Here is a 19007-nt window from a genome sequence, read left to right on the forward strand (position 1 = left end):
GGCCGGCCCCAAGACAAGTATTTTTATTAAGGCTTTTCAAAAATTTACTAACCAGTGGTAAACCATAAAAGCTAATCAGGTAGTGTTTTAAAGCTATGTCTTCTCATATTACTGTAACTCTAAGACATGATTTAAAATGTCTAATCACTCAAAAAACATGCTAAATAAGATCAAACAGATTAAACATCCATCATCATGAAAAAAGGAATTATAAAATAAAAATTCTGTCTCGAGAAAACTGTATGGTGGTTACCAGGGGCAATGGGGGTAGGGGGTGGGCACAAGAGGTGAAGGGAGACATGTATATGGTGATGGACAAACAAAAATGTACAACCAAAAATTTCACGTTATAAACTATTAAAACATGAATAAAAAAATTCTGTCTCATAACTATAATAGAAGCAATTTAAAATTCAAAAAACAATGTATTAAAATGATATATTTTAGGGGCCAGCCCTGTGGCTTAGCGGTTAAGTGCATGCGCTCCGCTACTGGCAGCCCGGGTTTGGATCCTGGGCATGCACCTACGCACCACTTCTCCGGCCATGCTGAGGCGGCGACACACAAACAGCAACTAGAAGGATATGCAACTACAACATACAACTATCTACTGGGGCTTTGGAGAAAAAAAGGAGGAGGATTGGCAATAGATGTTAGCTCAGAGCCGGTCTTCCTCAGCAAAAAGAGGAGGACTGGCATGGATGTTAGCTCAGGGCTGATCTTCCTCACAGAAAAAAAAAAAGATATATTTTAAGTTTTTAATTACCAAAATACACTGCACAAGCTATATTTATCTTGAAGAGCAGAGAAAAAGTTTCAAGGTAAGAAAATTTCTGTGCTGGGAGTAGCACTCCCTAAAAAGCATTTACCTCCATCACTTCTTGTTTTTCATCAGCTGCAAAAATGTTAGGTACTTCTCCGGTATTGAGTACACTGTCAATATCCTCTAGAAAAGCTTCCTCTTTAATCTGAGTGTCCGTAATTAGAAAGACTGTCTTCTGGCCCCTCATTCCCACATTCCTTAATAGAACCTTAAAATAAAAATATACTTATAAGCAGAATGTGGTGGAATCTGTTGTTTTTGCTTTCCCTCCCTTTCGCCTTCTTACAATAACAAGATCCAATTTTAGAGTAGTACCTCCTCCCACTTCTGGTGGGGCTGTCAATCAGGGCCTTCATTTCTCCCGTCCCCTGGGTGAAAGACTCCAACTGGTAGAGTTTCCCAAGCCCCTAGACATAGTCATTGATTCAGAGGAGAGCATATGATTTAAGAGGGCCCAATCACAGTCTTACTTCAGGGACTGAGATGCACTTGAAAGTAGAAAGAATCTCTGTCATTCTGAGATGGAGGATATAAAGGCCAATAATCTAGAACTGCTAGGGGCCAACTGTATTGCCTCATGGAATGAGTCTGCTCAAGAAGGAAGACAAATGAAGGAGAGCAGAGCCAGGAGACAGAAAGAGTAATTACTGAGGACTTAATTTGAGCCTTTAAATTCAGCCATGTCAAATGCCTATCTACTTCTGGACTCTTTAGTCATGTAAGCCAATAGCTCCATCTCTTGCTTATGCTAGTTTGAGCTGGCTTTGTTTTGTTTTGTCAATTGCAACCAAAGATTCCCAACGAATATAAAGTTATGGACTCAGTGGTATGCTGGAGCTGACATTTTTAGGATGTTAGAACTGATTGTTAAAATTTCAAGAACTTGTGAGCAGATTGTTAAATACAGCCAGCATTAAAAATTAAATTATATAAACTTATAATTAAATAAATTATATTAAAAACAAAGGTAGCATATACATAAATCTCATCACTTCCTTACTATGCTATGGTGGTTATTTAAATCTGTTGTATCTATACAGTAAAATATCATGTAAGGGTGTTCAAACATATAACTCTTCTCACCTCTGTTTTCAGTGACATCATGTTGATAACTTTAAATTATCCATGGTGGGAATTTTTACACCACAGAAATTGGCAAATCTACAAATCAGAGGTTCCCCTCTACCCCCTGGAGAGTTGGTTGTTAAACATTTGTCAGCATACCACTGGATATATTTCAAGTGAAAACAGCATTACTACTTCTGCAAATAATTTTTAAAATAAAACTCTATTTCAAAGTCATATCTTTTAAATAAATAATATCATTTAAATAAATTTTGAGTTTTAATATTATATAAACTATGTCTTTTTTCCATTTAAAGCCATCTTCCAATATGAAGGCTGTTGTGTTCCTAGAAATAATTTTCCATCATCAAAACTAGGGAAGCTAGCTTTTAAAGAAGTATTATATCTAATCATGTCAGGTTTATAATTATTTTTATAGTGTTTCTTTTTATAATTATTAATATTATAGAAAAATACAGTATAAATAAACAGATTTAACTCTTTTCCATAAGCATTGCTATATTTAAAAGTCATATGCAAACATACAATGTGTGAAACTGTTTCCAAATAGAAAAACAGAGTTAACATTTTCAAAATACTAACTATATGCCAGAGATATTACAAGAACTTTACATACATTGTATAATTTAAACATAATAACCTATGAAATAGGTGGTATTATCTAAATTTTACAGATGAAGAAACTATGGAGTGACATCAGCAAAGTGACAGACTAGAAGTTCTGGGCTCTCATTCTCCCATGGAGACACCAAATTAGCAATGTACAGACCAAAATACCTCTGTGAGAACTCTAGAAACTAGTTAAGGGGCCACAGCATCCCTGCAAGTAAAACAGAGAAGAGACAATGGAAGGAGAATAAGAGAATTCATTGCATTTTTCTCACCCTAGCCTCCCACCCCCAGCATAGAGTAATACAATGGGGAGAATAGCATCAATTCCTAGCTTTTCCCTCAGCACAGAAGGAATAGAGGAGAATTTGCATCTGGCATTCTGGTTTGTCTGGGGGCTGCCTGAGGGACTGATTTCTGTCTTTCTTGACTCAGGGCACTGATGGGAACAGGTCCTAGTTTGGCTATGAGGTTGGAGGCCACCAAAAACAGAGGCAAGTCCCCCAGCACAATGGAGTAGCAGAGACTCTGAAGTTCCATGGGAAGGTGCCATGGGGAGCAAGAGATTAGGGGCAGAGGAATAGAACAGAAACCAAAGCCAAAAGCTCCTGAGAATAAACAGGAAATTCAGGTGCCAAAAGCACCTGTATATGCTAGAATAAAAGTACATACACAACCCCAAAGAAGATGCATGCTCAGAAAAGTTCTAAGAAGTCCCAGAACCTCTAGCCATGCTGATTGGTGAGGTTTTCCCTCATCATGAAGCCAGTCCATAAAGACTGGGAGAGGTGGCAGTTTTCAACTGCTCAAAACTCAACAAAAGATCAGAAGGCATACAAAGAGACAGGGAAACATGGCCCAATCAAATAAGAAAAAGTAGCTCCAGAAACTAACTCTAAAGAAACATATTTATGAACTGCCTGAAAAGAAATTTAAAATAGCTGTCTTAAAAAGCTAAAAGAGAATACATATAGACAACTAAAGGAAATCAGGATAATAATTCCTGAACAAAATGGGATTATCAACAAAGAGATAGAAACTATAAAAAATAACTAAGCAGAAATTCTGGAGCTGAAAAATACAATAACTGAACAGAAAAATTCTCTAGAGAGGTTCAACAGCAGATATGATCAGGCAGAAGAAAAAGTCAGTGAACCTAAAGACAGGTCATTTGAAATCATTGAGTCAGAGGAGCAAAAGGAAAAATGAATGAAGAAAAGTGAACAGAGCCTAAGGGACTTAGGGGATACGATTAAATGAACCAATATATGCATTATGGGAGTACCAGAAGGAGAAGAGAGAGAGAAAGGGGCAGAGAACTTATTTGAATAAATAATGGCTAAAGACTTCTCAAATCTGAGGGTAGAAATGGACACACAAATTCAAGAAGCTCAACAAACTCCAACTAGGATAAACCCAAATAGACCCACACACCAAGACATATAATCAAACTGTTGAAAGTCCAAGACAAAGAGAGAATCTTGAAAGCAGCAAGAGAAAAACTGCTTATCATATACAAGGGAGCTTCCATAAGATTAGCAGCATATTTCTCAGCAGAAACCTTGCAGGCAAGAAGGGAATGGAATGACATATTCAAAGTGCTGAAAGAAAAATACTGTCGACCAAGGATACTGTATCTGGAAAAACTATCCTTCAAAAATAAATAAATTAAGACCTTCTTAGATAGAAAAAAAGCTGAGAGAATTCATTACCACTAGACCTGCCCTTCAAGAAATGCTAAAGAGAGTCCTTCAAGTTAAAACAAAAGGATGCTAGACAGCAACACAAAGCCATACAAAAGTATAAAGTTCTCCAGTAAAGGTAAATATATGGACAAACATAGAATTCTATATTATTGTAATTTTGGTGTATAAATCCACTTTTAGTTCTTGTATAGAATCTAAAAGACAAAAGCACAAAAAAACTCCTATAAATCTATGTTAATGGGTACACAATCAATAAAGATGTAACTTGTGATATCAATAACATAAAGGGGGGGCAGATGTAAATAAGTAGAGTTTTTATATGTGATTAAAGTTATCAGTTTAAAATAGGTTGTCATACTTTAAGATGTATTATGTAATCACAATGGTACCCACAAAGAAAATATCTTTGGAATATACACAAAAGGAAATGAGAAGGGAATAAATGCATGTCATTACAAATAATCAACAAAACACAAAGGAAGGCAGTAAGAGAGGAAATGAGGGACAAAAAAAGCTATAAAACATACAGAAAACAAGTAACAAAATGTCATTAGTATTCCTTTCCTATCAGCAATTACTTTAAGTGTAAATAGATTAAATTCTGCAATCAAAAGACATAGATTGGCTGAATGGATAAAAAAACAGGATCCAATGATGTGCTGCCTATAAGAGACTCACCTTAGACCAAAGGACACACATAGGCTCAAAGTAAAAGGATTGGAAAGATGTTCCATGCAAGTGGTAACCAAAAGAGAGCAAGGTGGCTACACTAATATCAGACAAAATAGACTTTAAGTCAAAAACTGTCACAAGAGACAAGAAACATATAATAATAAAAGAGTTAATTTATCAGGAAGATATAACAATTATAAATATTTATGTACCAAACAGCAGAGCTCCTAAATATATAAAGCAAACGTTGACAGAATTAAAGGGAGAAATAGACAGCAACACAATAGTAGGAGACTTCAATATCCCATTTTCAATAAGGGACAGAACAACTAAACAGGAGATCAACAAGGAAATAGAGAATTTGAGCAACACTGTAGACCAACTGGACCTAACAGGTATATACAGAACACTCCACCAAACAACAGCAGAATACACATTCTTCCTAAGCACACATAAAACATTCTCCAAGATAAATCACATGTTAGGACACAAAACAAGTCTTAACAAATTTAAGAAGACTGAAGTCATATCAAACATCTTTTCTGATCACAATGGAATGAAACTAGAAATCAATAGCAGAAGGAAAACTGGAAAATCCACAAATACATGGGGACTAAACAATATACCCTTAAACAACCAATAGGTCAAAGAAGAAATCACAAGGAGAATTAGAAAATTTCTTGAAACAAATGAAAATGAAAATCCAAGATATAAAACTTATGGGATGCAGCAAAAGCAGTGTTAAGAGGGAAGTTTATATTTGCAAATGCTTACGTTAAAAAAAGAAGATCTCAACTCAACAACCTAATTTTACGCCTTATGGAACTAGAAAAAGATGAACAAACTAAACCCAAAGCTAGCAGAAGGAAGGAAATAATAAAGATTAGAGCAGAAGTAAATGAAATAGAGAATAGAAAATCAATGGAAATTAGAATTGATTTTTTGAAAATATCAACAAAATTGGTAAAACCTTAGCTAGATTAAGAAAAAAAGAGAGAAGACTCAAATAACTAAAATCAGAAATGAAAGAGGGGACATTACAATGCATGCCACAGAAATTAAAAAGAATTATAAGAGAATACTATTAACAATTGTATGCCAACAAATTGTATAACCTAGAAGAAATGGGTAAATTCCTAAAAACGAATGAAGAAATTAAACACAGAAAGATTTAGTAACATGCCCAAGATAATATAACTAACAAATCATGTAGAGCAGGAATTAAAACTGAGTTTGCCTAACTTCAAAGTCCATGTTCTTTCTACTATAGTATTCTGCTTTATAAATCTGTTAGTTCATTTGTTAGTAAATGTATCAAAAATTTCCCTCTAAAGTGAGAGCTGAAAAAGAAAAATGTAATTTTTCCTCCCATGTCTATGTAGACCTCTTTGACATCAGCTTGGATTCTAACGTTTCCACCTGCAAGTAGCCAAGAAAAGCTCAGTTCTCTATGCTAACTTTTAAGATGTAGAAATTTAGTGTGTGAGGGTAAGTGAAAGAGAAAAAAGTCCAGCAATATTTCCCTTCCTTTTTTTTCACTTCGGGTCATCTCTGCTCTGGGGCCTGCAGAGCCCTAGGCACAGGAGGATGGGGCCCCAAGTATACACTCCACTATACTATTGGTTACTGGGAACAGCAACACAGGTCCAAAGAAGCTATTAAGATTGGACAACAGTAATGACATCATCATTATCACTGAGATTCTTATTTAACAGTCTGCTGGAAAACATACATTTATCTGAAATAAGCCCTCTCTGAACTAGAATAAAGATATAAGCAGTGGCAGCAGTGGTAACAGTGTGGTGGATAAGTTATAAATCCTGCTCTGCTGTGTATACCTTCCCTCAACTTGTTTCCTCATCAGTAAAACACAGAGACAACCATATATGTTGCACTGAATTGTTGTGCCTATAGAATGAGATTATGTTTGTACTCAGAACAGTGCTCAGCACACACAGTAACTGCTCTATGGATAATATTATCATCATCATCACCAGTGTATTCAGTGCACAGTTATACAGGCTGGCTCTCTCTTCACAGGTAAAAGGCGGCACTGATATTATTTTAGACACTGCTCATAATTTTACCTTCAGATCCTCTCTCCACTCATTCATACCATAGCTCTTAGAAATTTCTGGTTGGAAAATCTGCATTTTTGCCATGGATGTAGCCAGACGAGTTAAAGATTGACGACCACTTCCTCCAAGTCCAACAAGCAAAGCATTTCCACCAGACTGCTTTAGAATTCGACATATTCGCGATAAATGTTCCAGTACATACCTACGAAACGTCAATATTATTATACCAAAAAATATGAATGCAAATGTATATTTACACATAACTATCATTTTACTTTCCTAGAAGGATGGACTTTGCTGTCCCATATGTTACTATCCAATGTTTTTTTTTTTTAGGATGTGTTTTGTTTTTGTGTGTGTGTGTATGTAAAGAAGATTGTCCCTGAGCTAACATTTGTGCCAATCTTCCTCTCTTTTGTATGTGGGACGCTGCTACAGCATGGCCTGACGAGCGGTGTGGATGTCCTTGCCTGGGATCCGAACCTGCGAACCCAAGGCTGCCGAAGCGGAGAGCGCGAACTTAACCACTGTGCCACCAGGCTGGCCCCTCTATTCCAATTTTAAAGAGGTAATCATCAAAAAGTGATTTTTTTCAAAAGCAGTTACAATTGGATCATTTGATGCAAAGAAAAACTAAAGTACAAATTCAGGAAATGTAATATACAAATTATAGAAATAAAATGAAATTGTAACTGCTTAGACTGGGAGTGTATTATTGCTTTTACTAAAAACACTTCTTCAATCTTTTAATACTAGGATTGGGAAAGAGACTGAGCCTCACTAGTGTTAGGGAAATTAAAATTAGAGCCACAATGAGACACCATTCCACTCTCCTTAGACTGGCAAAACTTACCATCTCTGAAAACCCTAATTGTTGGCAAGGGTGAGCAACAATGGAAGCTCCTAAAAACAATAGTCATTTTTGAAGATACTTTGACAAAACTTAGTAAAATAGAAGATGCTTACATATCATAACACCATAATTCCACTTCTAGGAATATAGCCTAGAGAAATTCTTACACATGTACCCAAGGAGACTTCAGTGTTCAAACCTTTTTTATAATTGCGAAAACTAGAAGTCAACTAAAAGCCTATCTCAGAAGAATGACTACACTGTTATAATTCTACAATGGAATGCAATATAGTAATACAAATTCATTTTTTTGAATCTCACAAACAATATGGAATAAACCAACGTGCAGGAGAATGCATACAGAATGATACCATTCATATGAGTTTTAAACATGCAAAATAAGACTGTGCGTATATGTTTAGGAACACATATGTGTAGTAAAAGTCCAAAGAAACACATGAGTTTCTTTTTACTCCTGCAGGCTATGATGGGAATGCAGTGATTCAGGGACGGTTGGCTACACAAGGGACTTCAAATAAATTGCTAATATTTTATGTCTTAAGTCAGGTGATGGGTACAAGGTTATTCACCATATTTTTCTTCATATTTTTTTGTACATTTTAAATATTTCACAATAAAATCTTACAAATAGCAATTTCAACCACCAATACCAAATGTAGGTACCTAAAAATTACAAGATTCATTCTTGTTTTGTGAGTTTGATTATACTCATCTAAGCATTGGTCCACAATGTCACTAAAATGATGAATATTTGGAATTTCAATATAGACTCGATCGTCTCCTTCAAGGTCAGGATTCATGTAGTCGCCAAACATGAGATTTCTTAAGTCCTCTTCAGTTACCTATAGAATGGAAATCAACAAATTACACAACTTAAAAATTTTTGTAAAATAAATGTAAGAAAATGTTATACAAAATTTTGTTTTGTCTGTGTTATAGGATGATTATCAATTAGATAATGCTTTCAAACATTAGGGTAATAAATAATATACTTGTAAAATTAATACCTGCAATTAAATTATATCCTTAGGAAATAAAAAGAAAAGAGCTTTTTGCTATCATATTAAGTTCCCCCTGCCCCCAGAGGCTGGAGAAATCATTCTCAGTGACTCTCATTTATAGTAGTTACTAAGGGATGGTCACCACGTTAAGCACTTGATATCTATTATATCATTTAATCCCTATCATGTAAGGTTTTATTCTTTAAATAACTTCTATGTTACATACATAATTCCTCTGAAGACAAATCTTCAGGAAAGTTAAAAGAATATGATCATTAAGAAGCAGTAGTATTTTTTAAAGATAAGTTGATTGTAACAATTCATGCTATTGTACCGTTTTAACTTAATACGTTTTTAATCACTAAATACACTCACTGGTGCATTCTCTTTCCTCAAATGTGAAAAAATACTATCAAATGATTCTTTAAAATGGTCTTTTATAACAGCTTTGGTTAAATTGAACAGCCAGCATCGATCATCATCATTAATGAGGCGATCATAAAACACTCGGAGAACCTCATGCACAAACAGACGAGTCATAGTGTGCTTGCTCTCCACAGCATCTCTTTCAATGAGTAAGCAGCCCTGGATGACACGTGAAAAATCCCGCAAGTTGAAAGTGTAGTGAGACTTTGTGGGAGTGGGCAAAAGACTTTCCATGGATCGTTTATATATCTGAATATGAAAAAAGCAACAAAGCAAAAATAAAATGCTTATAATCAGCAAAGCTATGTAACAAATAGTATATTGTATAAAATATTTTATTTATCCTATCAGGTTATTTTGGCTTGGAAAATTGTATAGTACTAAGCCTAGCATGACATATATCTATCTATTTTGGCTTATAGCACCCAACCAGGGATCATGAAGTTGAAGGTACTTAGTATTATCTGATTCCATCCAAGCCCAAGAAGTGAAAATACTTTTATTTCCCAATTATTATGGTTATTCCATTTAAAGGTTAATGACCTGGGATTAAGTAGTTAACAAAAACTTTAGTAGAAAGTGATATCAGATAACTCATTCTGAAGCATTCCAAATGAAGACGAGGCTGAAACAATTTCCTTTTGACTACCATTGACTTCAAAACAAACCAGAGTGTTCTCTCCCTTTCCTTCTTTCTCTTATTTTCTCTCCCCTCTTCTTCCTTCTATCTTAATTGGCTATAATATGCAAATGAAGTATATTTTTACTATATGCTAAATTCATCAAAGGAAGTTTAATATTCTCTTTAAGGAAGGTAAATCAAATCTTTTATGATATAGCCTGAAAAAAAAACAAATAAAGTTGTTTTTTATTTATAAGTGTTCTAGTATTCATCCCCCCTTCCCTAACCTCCACACATGGTAGGTCTATAATGCTTCAGAGACAGAAAAAAAAAAAGATCGCTTCTGTATCCCATTCTGCCTGACCAACTCCCCCCTCTTTCCAGGAGATGCCTGACATATAAATATATTTTATAAGTAAAAGCACTTTGCTGTATCAGAATAAATATAGTGATTACAATTTACTATCTCTTTGTTCATAGTTTCTCTATTTTAACTGAATAAATTTTCCACTGGAACAAGGCGAGAAGAACTTTAGAAAGACACAATGCTCTTGGAAACTGATGGAATGATTCTAAGGAGCTTTTTGCTTCTGGTTGCAGTGAACTCCACTTTTTCAAGGCTCCAGAAAGCTTAGTTCAATGAGATTATCACTGACTTACCTTAAATACATATTTTCCTTTTACCATTAGCAATGAGGCTGGCTCCGGCCTCTGAGCGGAGCATTATTATTACCTTGAATAAGTTAAGAGCTGCTCTTTGGCCATATGGGCAGTCTTGTTTTCTGTTCCTACTCTTGTATTTCCTTATTATTATTTTTTCACTGCTACTCCTAAGTTATGTCGTCTGGCTAAAAATAATGTATTCATAAGCTGCTTAAGTTACTCTTTTTTTTTTTTAAGACAAACATGAAGAAAGGGAGGGAAGAGAAAGAAAAGAAAATCAATAAATACCAGACAGAGTAGGAACCTAACAATTAGGAAAACATCTATGATGTGGCAGATACTGGTTCTGGATGATTTCTTTATAACAACCTTGTGAAATAAGTATTATCTCCCATTTCAGTGATTAAAAAATTGAGTTTCTGGAAGGTCAGATTACTTGCTCAAGGCCATATCATTAGGAAATAGCAGTCAGGGCTCAAACCCAGTTAGAGTCCCTCATTTCAAAGCCTATGATCTTCCTGTTCTCAAGGCTTCTTAACAGCTTCTGTGACACTGAAGACCAAAGTAGAGAAATACATAATACCAAAACATTTTGTATTGCATTATTTGCTTACCTCCATAGTCCCACTGACAATTTGGTTCCCAATCAAAAAATATTCTGGAGGAAATTCACGAGTCCTAAAGTAGAATGCTACAATTGATGAGAAGATTCGAACCATAGTTTCATCACTAAAAGTATTAATAGTGCAGATGTTGAAATGTCGAATAAAACGGGGAGTGACTGGATTTCTTCCACCACCTGGAGGGCCCATGGCAGCAATCAGCTCTATGTCAACCAATGTGATTTTACTTGTGTCCTTAAGGTCATACCTTGAAAGCACATAAAAATTCCAAAACAATCAGTTATAAAGCCAATAAGATGGACTGAAATGTAGATCTCCCTAGAAACTTAATTTGATTTTAGCTTGTCTAAAAGGAAGAACTTTAGATAATGCTTGGAGTAGGAGAGGACTTTTTTTTAAGGGTTCCTTTAATTCTTTTATTGAGGTATAATTGACACATTAGTTTCAGTAAGCAGTGTAATGATTTGATATTTATAATATTTGTATATATATATTGCAAAATGATCCCCACAGTAAGTCCAATTAACCTTCATCACCATATATAGTTAGAAAATTTTTTTCCTTTGATGAGACCTTTCAAGATCCACTTTCCTAGCTACTTTCAAATATGCAATACAGTATTAATAACTATAATCACTGTGCTGTACATTACATTCCCATGATTTATTCATTTTATAACTGGAAATTTGTTCCTTTAGACCCACTTCACCCATTTCACCCACTCCCCACCCCCTGCCTCAGGCAAGCACCAATCTGTAGAGAAAACTTTTTTTTTTTAAAGCAGCATTCTATTTCTCCTTTCAGTGACACTGATTCTGTTGCCCAGATTCTGGGTCTCTAGAATGTCCTTTCCTCGTGTCCTTCCCTTTCTTTCCTCCTATTCTTCTTTCCAATTAGACTCTCTGCTTTTCCTCTTCTCACTCTAACTCCAGAAGCATGGATGAGAGATCAATCTTGTTTGTAGTTGGTTATAATTAGGGTGACCATATGTCCCAATTTTCCTAGGACAATTCTGGTTTGTGCTTGTCCTGGAGTAATTATTACTAACACTCCCCTTTTACTCTCAGAAATGTTCCAGTTTGAACAATAAACTATATAGTCATCTTACTTACAGCAAAGTCCTGATTTCTTTTTCTCATCTCAAATCTTATCTTCAGAGCACATAAGGATGTCTAAATAGTACCTATATACTTTTGTTATATAAAAAGGGACCCATTAGGAAATAACAAAGCTCCAAAGAAGTTTTAATCAGAAAGGAGTTTATAAATATCTCAATTTAGTTGGAACCACTCAGAGAGAAAAGGTGCCTATTTCTAACAGGCCATTAAGTCTTTTAATATTGAAGTTCTTACAAAAAGCAGAGTGGGAGAAATCTATATAGCCAGTCCTTAGTCTAATAGTACCCTAGAGAGTATGAAAATATGACTTGGTTTTTGGCAACAACACTAATAACTGTCAATAGGGGACTAGTTAAGTAAATTATGGCAAGACCCACACAACTAAATAGTATTAAAAGCCAATAAAATGAATGCGACAAATAATATGGATAGGTGTTCAAGATCCATATTTAAGTACAAATAAGTTGCAAAACATTATGCATAATATGAGTCTATTTTTAAAAAATAAAAACTTATTTATACAGGAAAAAACCTTGGCGGAATAGAGAATACACTATTAACAGCGATTATCTCCTGGAGGCTGAATCCCAAGGGCCTGCAGCAATAACGAAAATGTATTAGCTTCAAAATTAGTCTACCCTTGCCTTGAAATAAAAATCATGGCATACTGGGGATTAGGAAACTATATTTAAGAGGAGGAAATGAAGAATTATTAATCCTAACTAAAAGATACACTGTCTTGTGTGTTGGAAACTAATCATATCATCATAAAATGGGGTGGAGGGAACGGAAGAGTTATCTATGAAATTGCTGTCAAAACCAAGCCATCTCAAAAATATGGTAGTCCCAAACAGTCACAGAAAATATAGAGAATTTAAAACGGTAGAAACATAGGATACTGATTATGGTTACTTAGGTTGGAGACTACCCACAAGTTCTCAGTGCTGGTAGAATGGTACTTTGAAAGATGCAATCTGTAAGTTATTTTCAATAATGGAAAATAATAGTTGAAAAGGAAAGAATATACTATATTATTGAATAAATACATTTCCAATACTAAATTATTCATCCCAGTTACCTAACTCACACATTCAGAAGAAAGAATAGTATAAAAAGGTATAGAAAAGTCTTCCAAAAATTTCTGTACTGTATAGGAAAATCTGAGCAACCATTTTCTTCCATAAATAATTTTTAAAAATGTATTATTTTGATGTGATAAACTAAAAGAGAACAAAAAATGACCTCAGCATGGCTAATTAAGACTTCAATTAAATAGTTACCAATTTCCACAGTCGAAAAATTGTCGTAATAATTCAATAGGAGGTTGAGCTCCATATTTCTCCAATGCAGGCATATTCATGTCATCTATAAAAATTATACACTTCTTTCCCATAGGTGGTCCAAAAACTCCTTTGCGTCTTTTATCCAATCTAGCCATAATAATGTTCTAAAATATAAAGGAGAAATAGTATATTTAAAGCCAGACTTAACACCAGAAGAAAAAAGAAGGAATTTAACAGTCCATTTATGTAAGGAAATAATGCTAAGCAGCACTATGTGTGTGCGTATTTATTTATCCATTTTTAGGGTGATATCAAACTTCATATTCAATATCATTCAAAGAGCATTTATTGAAATCCTTCTATGTGCCCAGAATTGTTACATACATATATACTTATATATTTATATTATATAATATATTCCATAATTATATATAATACTGTATATTATAATATGTAATATATCACATATATGATTATATATCATATATATTATATATCATATATAATATATATGATATATAATCATATATGTGATATATTGCATAATTATATATAATATCATATATTATATTATGATATTATATATGTTATTATATACACACAAAATATTTTCCTCATTGGATACCCCAAGATAGCTATTAACTTTAACTTAATATCTAAAAGTGGGGGCTGGCCTGGTGGCGCAGCGGGTAAGTGCAGGCGCTCTGCTTCGGCAGCCCAGGGTTCGCAGGTTCGGATCCCGGGCGCACACCGACGCACCGCTTGTTAAGCCACGCTGTGGCGGCGTCCCGTATAAAGTAGAGGAAGATGGGCACAGATGTTAGCCAAGGGCCAATCTTCCTCAGCCAAAAAGAGGAGGATTAGCATAGGATGTTAGTTAGCTCAGGGCTAGTCTTCCTCACACACACAAAAAAAACAATATCTAAAAGCGTAATAAATTTGTAAGATTTTGAAATTAAGGGAATTAATAAGTCTATAAGCTTAAAACAACGGAAATGAGCCCCATAGTTCAGAAGAGAATGGACAGACATAAATTTAGGAATGGATGATAAAAATGGTGATAGAAAAGGTCCAATGCAGTACTTTCATCTGGGCACATTTAGGGGTAAAGGGTGGGCTGCACAGCTACATGGTGCCTGTCACAGAAAGTCATACAATAGTCCATGGTTCAAAAGATCTTTCACTGTCAGAACCTCAGTAAGTAATAAATGTCCCTAGGGACCATTTAGGAGAGTCTAGAAAGAACAATCCAAAGTTCCCTCTCTCTCTCTGCCACCTCCCTTCTCTTATACTCCCTTCTCCAGTCAAGAAATCAATTGTTCCTTCTTTTTGGGCTTGAAAAAAAGGTGATGAAGCTCAACAATCCAGTATTAACGCAAAAATGTTCTCGTGAACTTTTGTCCTTAAAACTTGATTTTTAAAACTTGTAACACCAAAATAAAAGTTTTGAAGTTTTATTTAAATCCATAGAAGATTTACACAGCTACTCATTTAATATATAATTTTAAACACTAATCAAATAAGGTAAAAAAATTCATAGTTATAGACTCACGTTTCCGGCTTTAAACTAACCTGAACCTGGTTGGCACTGGTCCGTGCAGAGAAATTAACATAAAAAGGAAAGTACTGGTCCTTTTCCAAGTGATTCATTAGCTTATCCTTCACATACACTGATTTTCCTGTACCCGTTGGACCCACAAAAAGCAGTGGCCTTTATGAAAACAATGAACATATCATCAAAAGAGGGAAAAGTCAGAGAACATTTCTACTAAAGGAGGCTGGAGTTAGTTGAAAATATAAATAATAATCAAGTCATCCTCATTTAAAAATTCACATTTTAATCTATTGTTGTTTCATGAAAGACTGGTAAAAGTAATGACTGGCACATATTTTTGCTTATTGTTACTGAGACTTTAATAGTAACAATCTATTATTTGAATACATGTAAATTGCTACATGCAAAAAACACTCATAAAACAAGTAATAACATGCTTAACTTTCACAAAAGAAAATCAAAGTTTGTCTCCTCAGAAAAGTGCTATATTCGTACATTCTAGTTAGAGATACAGGCAAGCAGGTGCAGTGTAGAATAGACTATTAAGATGATGACAGTAAGATAGGTTTACACTGTTTCACAGTTATCTCAATAGTATAAAGTTTTTGTGAGAAACTAAGTGACAGTGAATTTTAAAGCTAATAGTTCTGTATACCAGTTAATAGCATTTTAGAATCAAGTCAGAGTTACCAACTGAAAAGACTTGTCTACAAGCAAACTCAAAGAAATTCTCCATTCAGTGAGTCCTGAAGCAGGGTTTCTCATTCTTGAGTGATCACAACTAATTTTAAAGGGAAAATAATCCTATGAGTTTATGTTCACAGAACTCTGGGGAATCCCAGTTTGAGCAATACTGAATTAAAATTAAATACTGTCACTTTGAGTGATAACTTGGCACCACACTAAATACCTAAAGACAAACACAAAGGCTGGCACTAAAACTGAGCAGCAGTATTCAGTTACAGTGAATCATCTAAGTGACCCAAATTATGCTAATATTAATTTTTAAAATTATCATTGAAGCATAAACATAAAATTAAAATTCTGTTAGAACTACAGTGACACCTGAGAATTCATCTATATGTCCCAGTCTGAGTAACATTCACTTTATGGAAAACTAATTATTAAAATAATTTTATTAAATAAAATACTGTTCTTAAATTGGGATCCATAGACCAACTGAAGAAATTCTTAGGCAATATTCAGAGAATCTGTGAACTTGGATGACAAAAGGTTTTATCTTTACTTTCACTATCCTTAACTAAAATGGAGCAATTGTATTAATAGTACCTGTGTCTTCGTCATCAATTGAAATCATAGATATTATCCTAAATATGGCAATTGTTACAGATATGTTAAAAATATCACTTACACCCATTACTTTTTCAAAATTATGATAGTCATCATACCCATGACTAGATCTTATTATTTAATGTGTTAATAAAGAAGCACATATATTACTACAATACTCAAATTTGTTCAATATTTAATAAATATAATTCAATATGTGATTTCCTTTGTAATCCTATGTTTGTACTTATTCATTTAAAACCATTATTCTGACAAATGGTTCATGACACAAAATAACTCCTGTAATAGTTATTCCCCAGAATTGGCAAGTGCTTTCCTTGCCCAAGAAAGTTCTTAATATTAGCCTTTAAATGCAAAAATGCAACTACAGGTACAAAATAGGGATAAAATAATGTTCCCTCATAAACTATTTGTCCTGTTTTTTTAATTAAGATAAAATTGTCACAAAATTCACTCGGGAACAGGTTTTTTATCAAAAACAAATAAACCATGACATTCATGCATATAATGTAAGCTTGTGTAGTTGAAAAAGTATTAATGATAAATTATGCCTAATGTTTTAAAAGAAAAATTAACTACAAAAATGTTACTAAGAAAGCTGGTATGGATATGCCTCAGGTACGTGGTAGGCTTTTGATCAGTTCCATGTACTGTTTTTTGATGTGCTCTTTTGATTTAAGTCTGAGTTTTTCATGTTCATCTTAACTGGCATAGGACATATTTGGAAAATGATAAATATACTGGGAGAATGTGGATCATGTTTAGTCTGATACCTCAGGAATGCAGTGAACCTTTCAGTAGAATGCATACCTTTTCAACAATAGCACTGCAACTGACTTTTTGTCTGTTGTTACAAATAAAAGAAATATAAGGTGGCTTATGAGGCAAACAAAGTATGACAGAAAGGGCTTTGGAGTGGGCAACAGGAAACCTGGACTCTAGGCTTGCCACAAGTAACAGATGTCACTGTGGACATGCCAATTAATTCCCCAGGGTCTCAGTAATCTGAAGATGGATGACCTCAAAATTTACTTAAAAAATCCTATGATCCTATTGGAATGGCACTGTTGTATTTAAAATACATGTTTATAACAGAGTCCTTACTTTGCATACGTAATACTCAAATCCATTAGAAATGTATATCTAATGGTGTCCATTGTAGGGACTATGATATCTTGAATCCTGATAGGTTTATCTCCTAAATTAGTACTTTTAATTAATTCATTCCAATGGAGCCAGCGACCTCGGTTTTTCAACTACAAGAGAACATAAGTTTTAAAATATTATAACCATGCACTAGATATCTGAAAGACTCTTCTTAACACCCTGTTACATTTGTTTTTAAAAACTTGAACCTTTTCCCGTCCTTATTATGAAATATTATCCAAAATAATGTATATAACATTTTTAAGTCATGAAGCAGATCAATAAGCATCCCTGAATCCACCACCCAATTTAGGAAATACACATTTTTCTTTAGATTAATTTTTCTTTTCAATGATAACCTGAAGAACTTAATGAAATTTAGTTATCACAAATTCATCATATCTAGAATTTCAGATATTTTTGCCTCTATGTCTTCATAATACTCTAATCTTCCCCAAACGCCTTCAAGATGTTCTTTTGATATATCAAGTATTTATTTGGGAGCCACTCTGATGTGATCCAAGTTACAATTTACTGGACTTTGGCTTCATGTTTTCACATTTTTTTGTGTGTGTGAGGAAGATTAGCCCTGAGCTAACATCCGTTGCCAATCCTCCTCTTTTTGCTGAGGAAGATTGGCCCTGGACTAACATCCATGCCCGTGTTCCTCTACTTTATAAGGGGCACCGCCACAACGTGGCTTGACAAGCAGTGCCTCGGTCTGTCCCCGGGATCCGAATGTGCGAACCCCAGGCCACTGAAGCAGAGCACGCGAACTTAACCACTATACCAAAGGGCCGGCCCCTATGTTTTCACATTTTAAAGTAAAGGAGCAATAATCTAACTAGAAACAAAATATCAAATGAACTCACTATATTTTTTCCTTTAAAATTATTCTCTTCTGCCTTTTGATCCAGGCTGATATTCAGCCAGGACATACTGGCATTGTTACAATATTGAAATTCTTCTGAACCAGAGGCTAAATAGCTGCTGTCCTGACACCCTTGAGTGCCTCCCTAATCTATCCACCCCACCCCACCACCCCCAACCCCCCAGCCATTATCTTCCTCTTCAGGTAGTCCTGCCCTTCCCTGGAGATCCCAAGGCCTCTCACCATCAAGCAACAAAAGGGTTAATAACTGGCAAAGTAGGAGGTCTCTTGGACTCTGCTCCAGTGTTATGGCTGGCATCTAAGAATCTTTTCCTATTTTCTAGCAAATTATATATGTATATGGTGTGTGTCTGGATGGTGGTAATTTTGCAAGTGTGGGGAATGTTTTTTCAGTAATTCATATTCTTTATTTTTTTAGGTTTTAGCTTTTATTTTTATCAAAGTTATACATGCACATATTTTAGAATCAAAAGTTTTACAAGGTTAAGAGAAACAGCAGTTTCTCACTCTCATTTTCTC

The 19007-nt window shown here is 34.6% G+C and overlaps 1 protein-coding gene across 1 annotated transcript in view; it reads right to left on the reverse strand.

Moving 5' to 3' along the window:
• Positions 1-19007, reverse strand: part of DNAH12 (dynein axonemal heavy chain 12) — a 203106-nt gene that overhangs the window by 75347 nt on the left and 108752 nt on the right. The window contains exons 37-44 of the mRNA XM_058561687.1: positions 17555-17706; positions 15157-15295; positions 13582-13748; positions 11175-11430; positions 9225-9524; positions 8512-8690; positions 6984-7176; positions 870-1031 (exon numbers count right to left, since the gene is read on the reverse strand). Of these exons, the coding sequence (XP_058417670.1) occupies positions 870-1031; positions 6984-7176; positions 8512-8690; positions 9225-9524; positions 11175-11430; positions 13582-13748; positions 15157-15295; positions 17555-17706 (1548 nt within the window). The remainder of the gene's footprint in view (positions 1-869; positions 1032-6983; positions 7177-8511; positions 8691-9224; positions 9525-11174; positions 11431-13581; positions 13749-15156; positions 15296-17554; positions 17707-19007) is intronic.

This window comes from Diceros bicornis, chromosome 2, assembly GCF_020826845.1.
Source record: "Diceros bicornis minor isolate mBicDic1 chromosome 2, mDicBic1.mat.cur, whole genome shotgun sequence".
Classification (NCBI taxonomy): domain Eukaryota; kingdom Metazoa; phylum Chordata; class Mammalia; order Perissodactyla; family Rhinocerotidae; genus Diceros; species Diceros bicornis.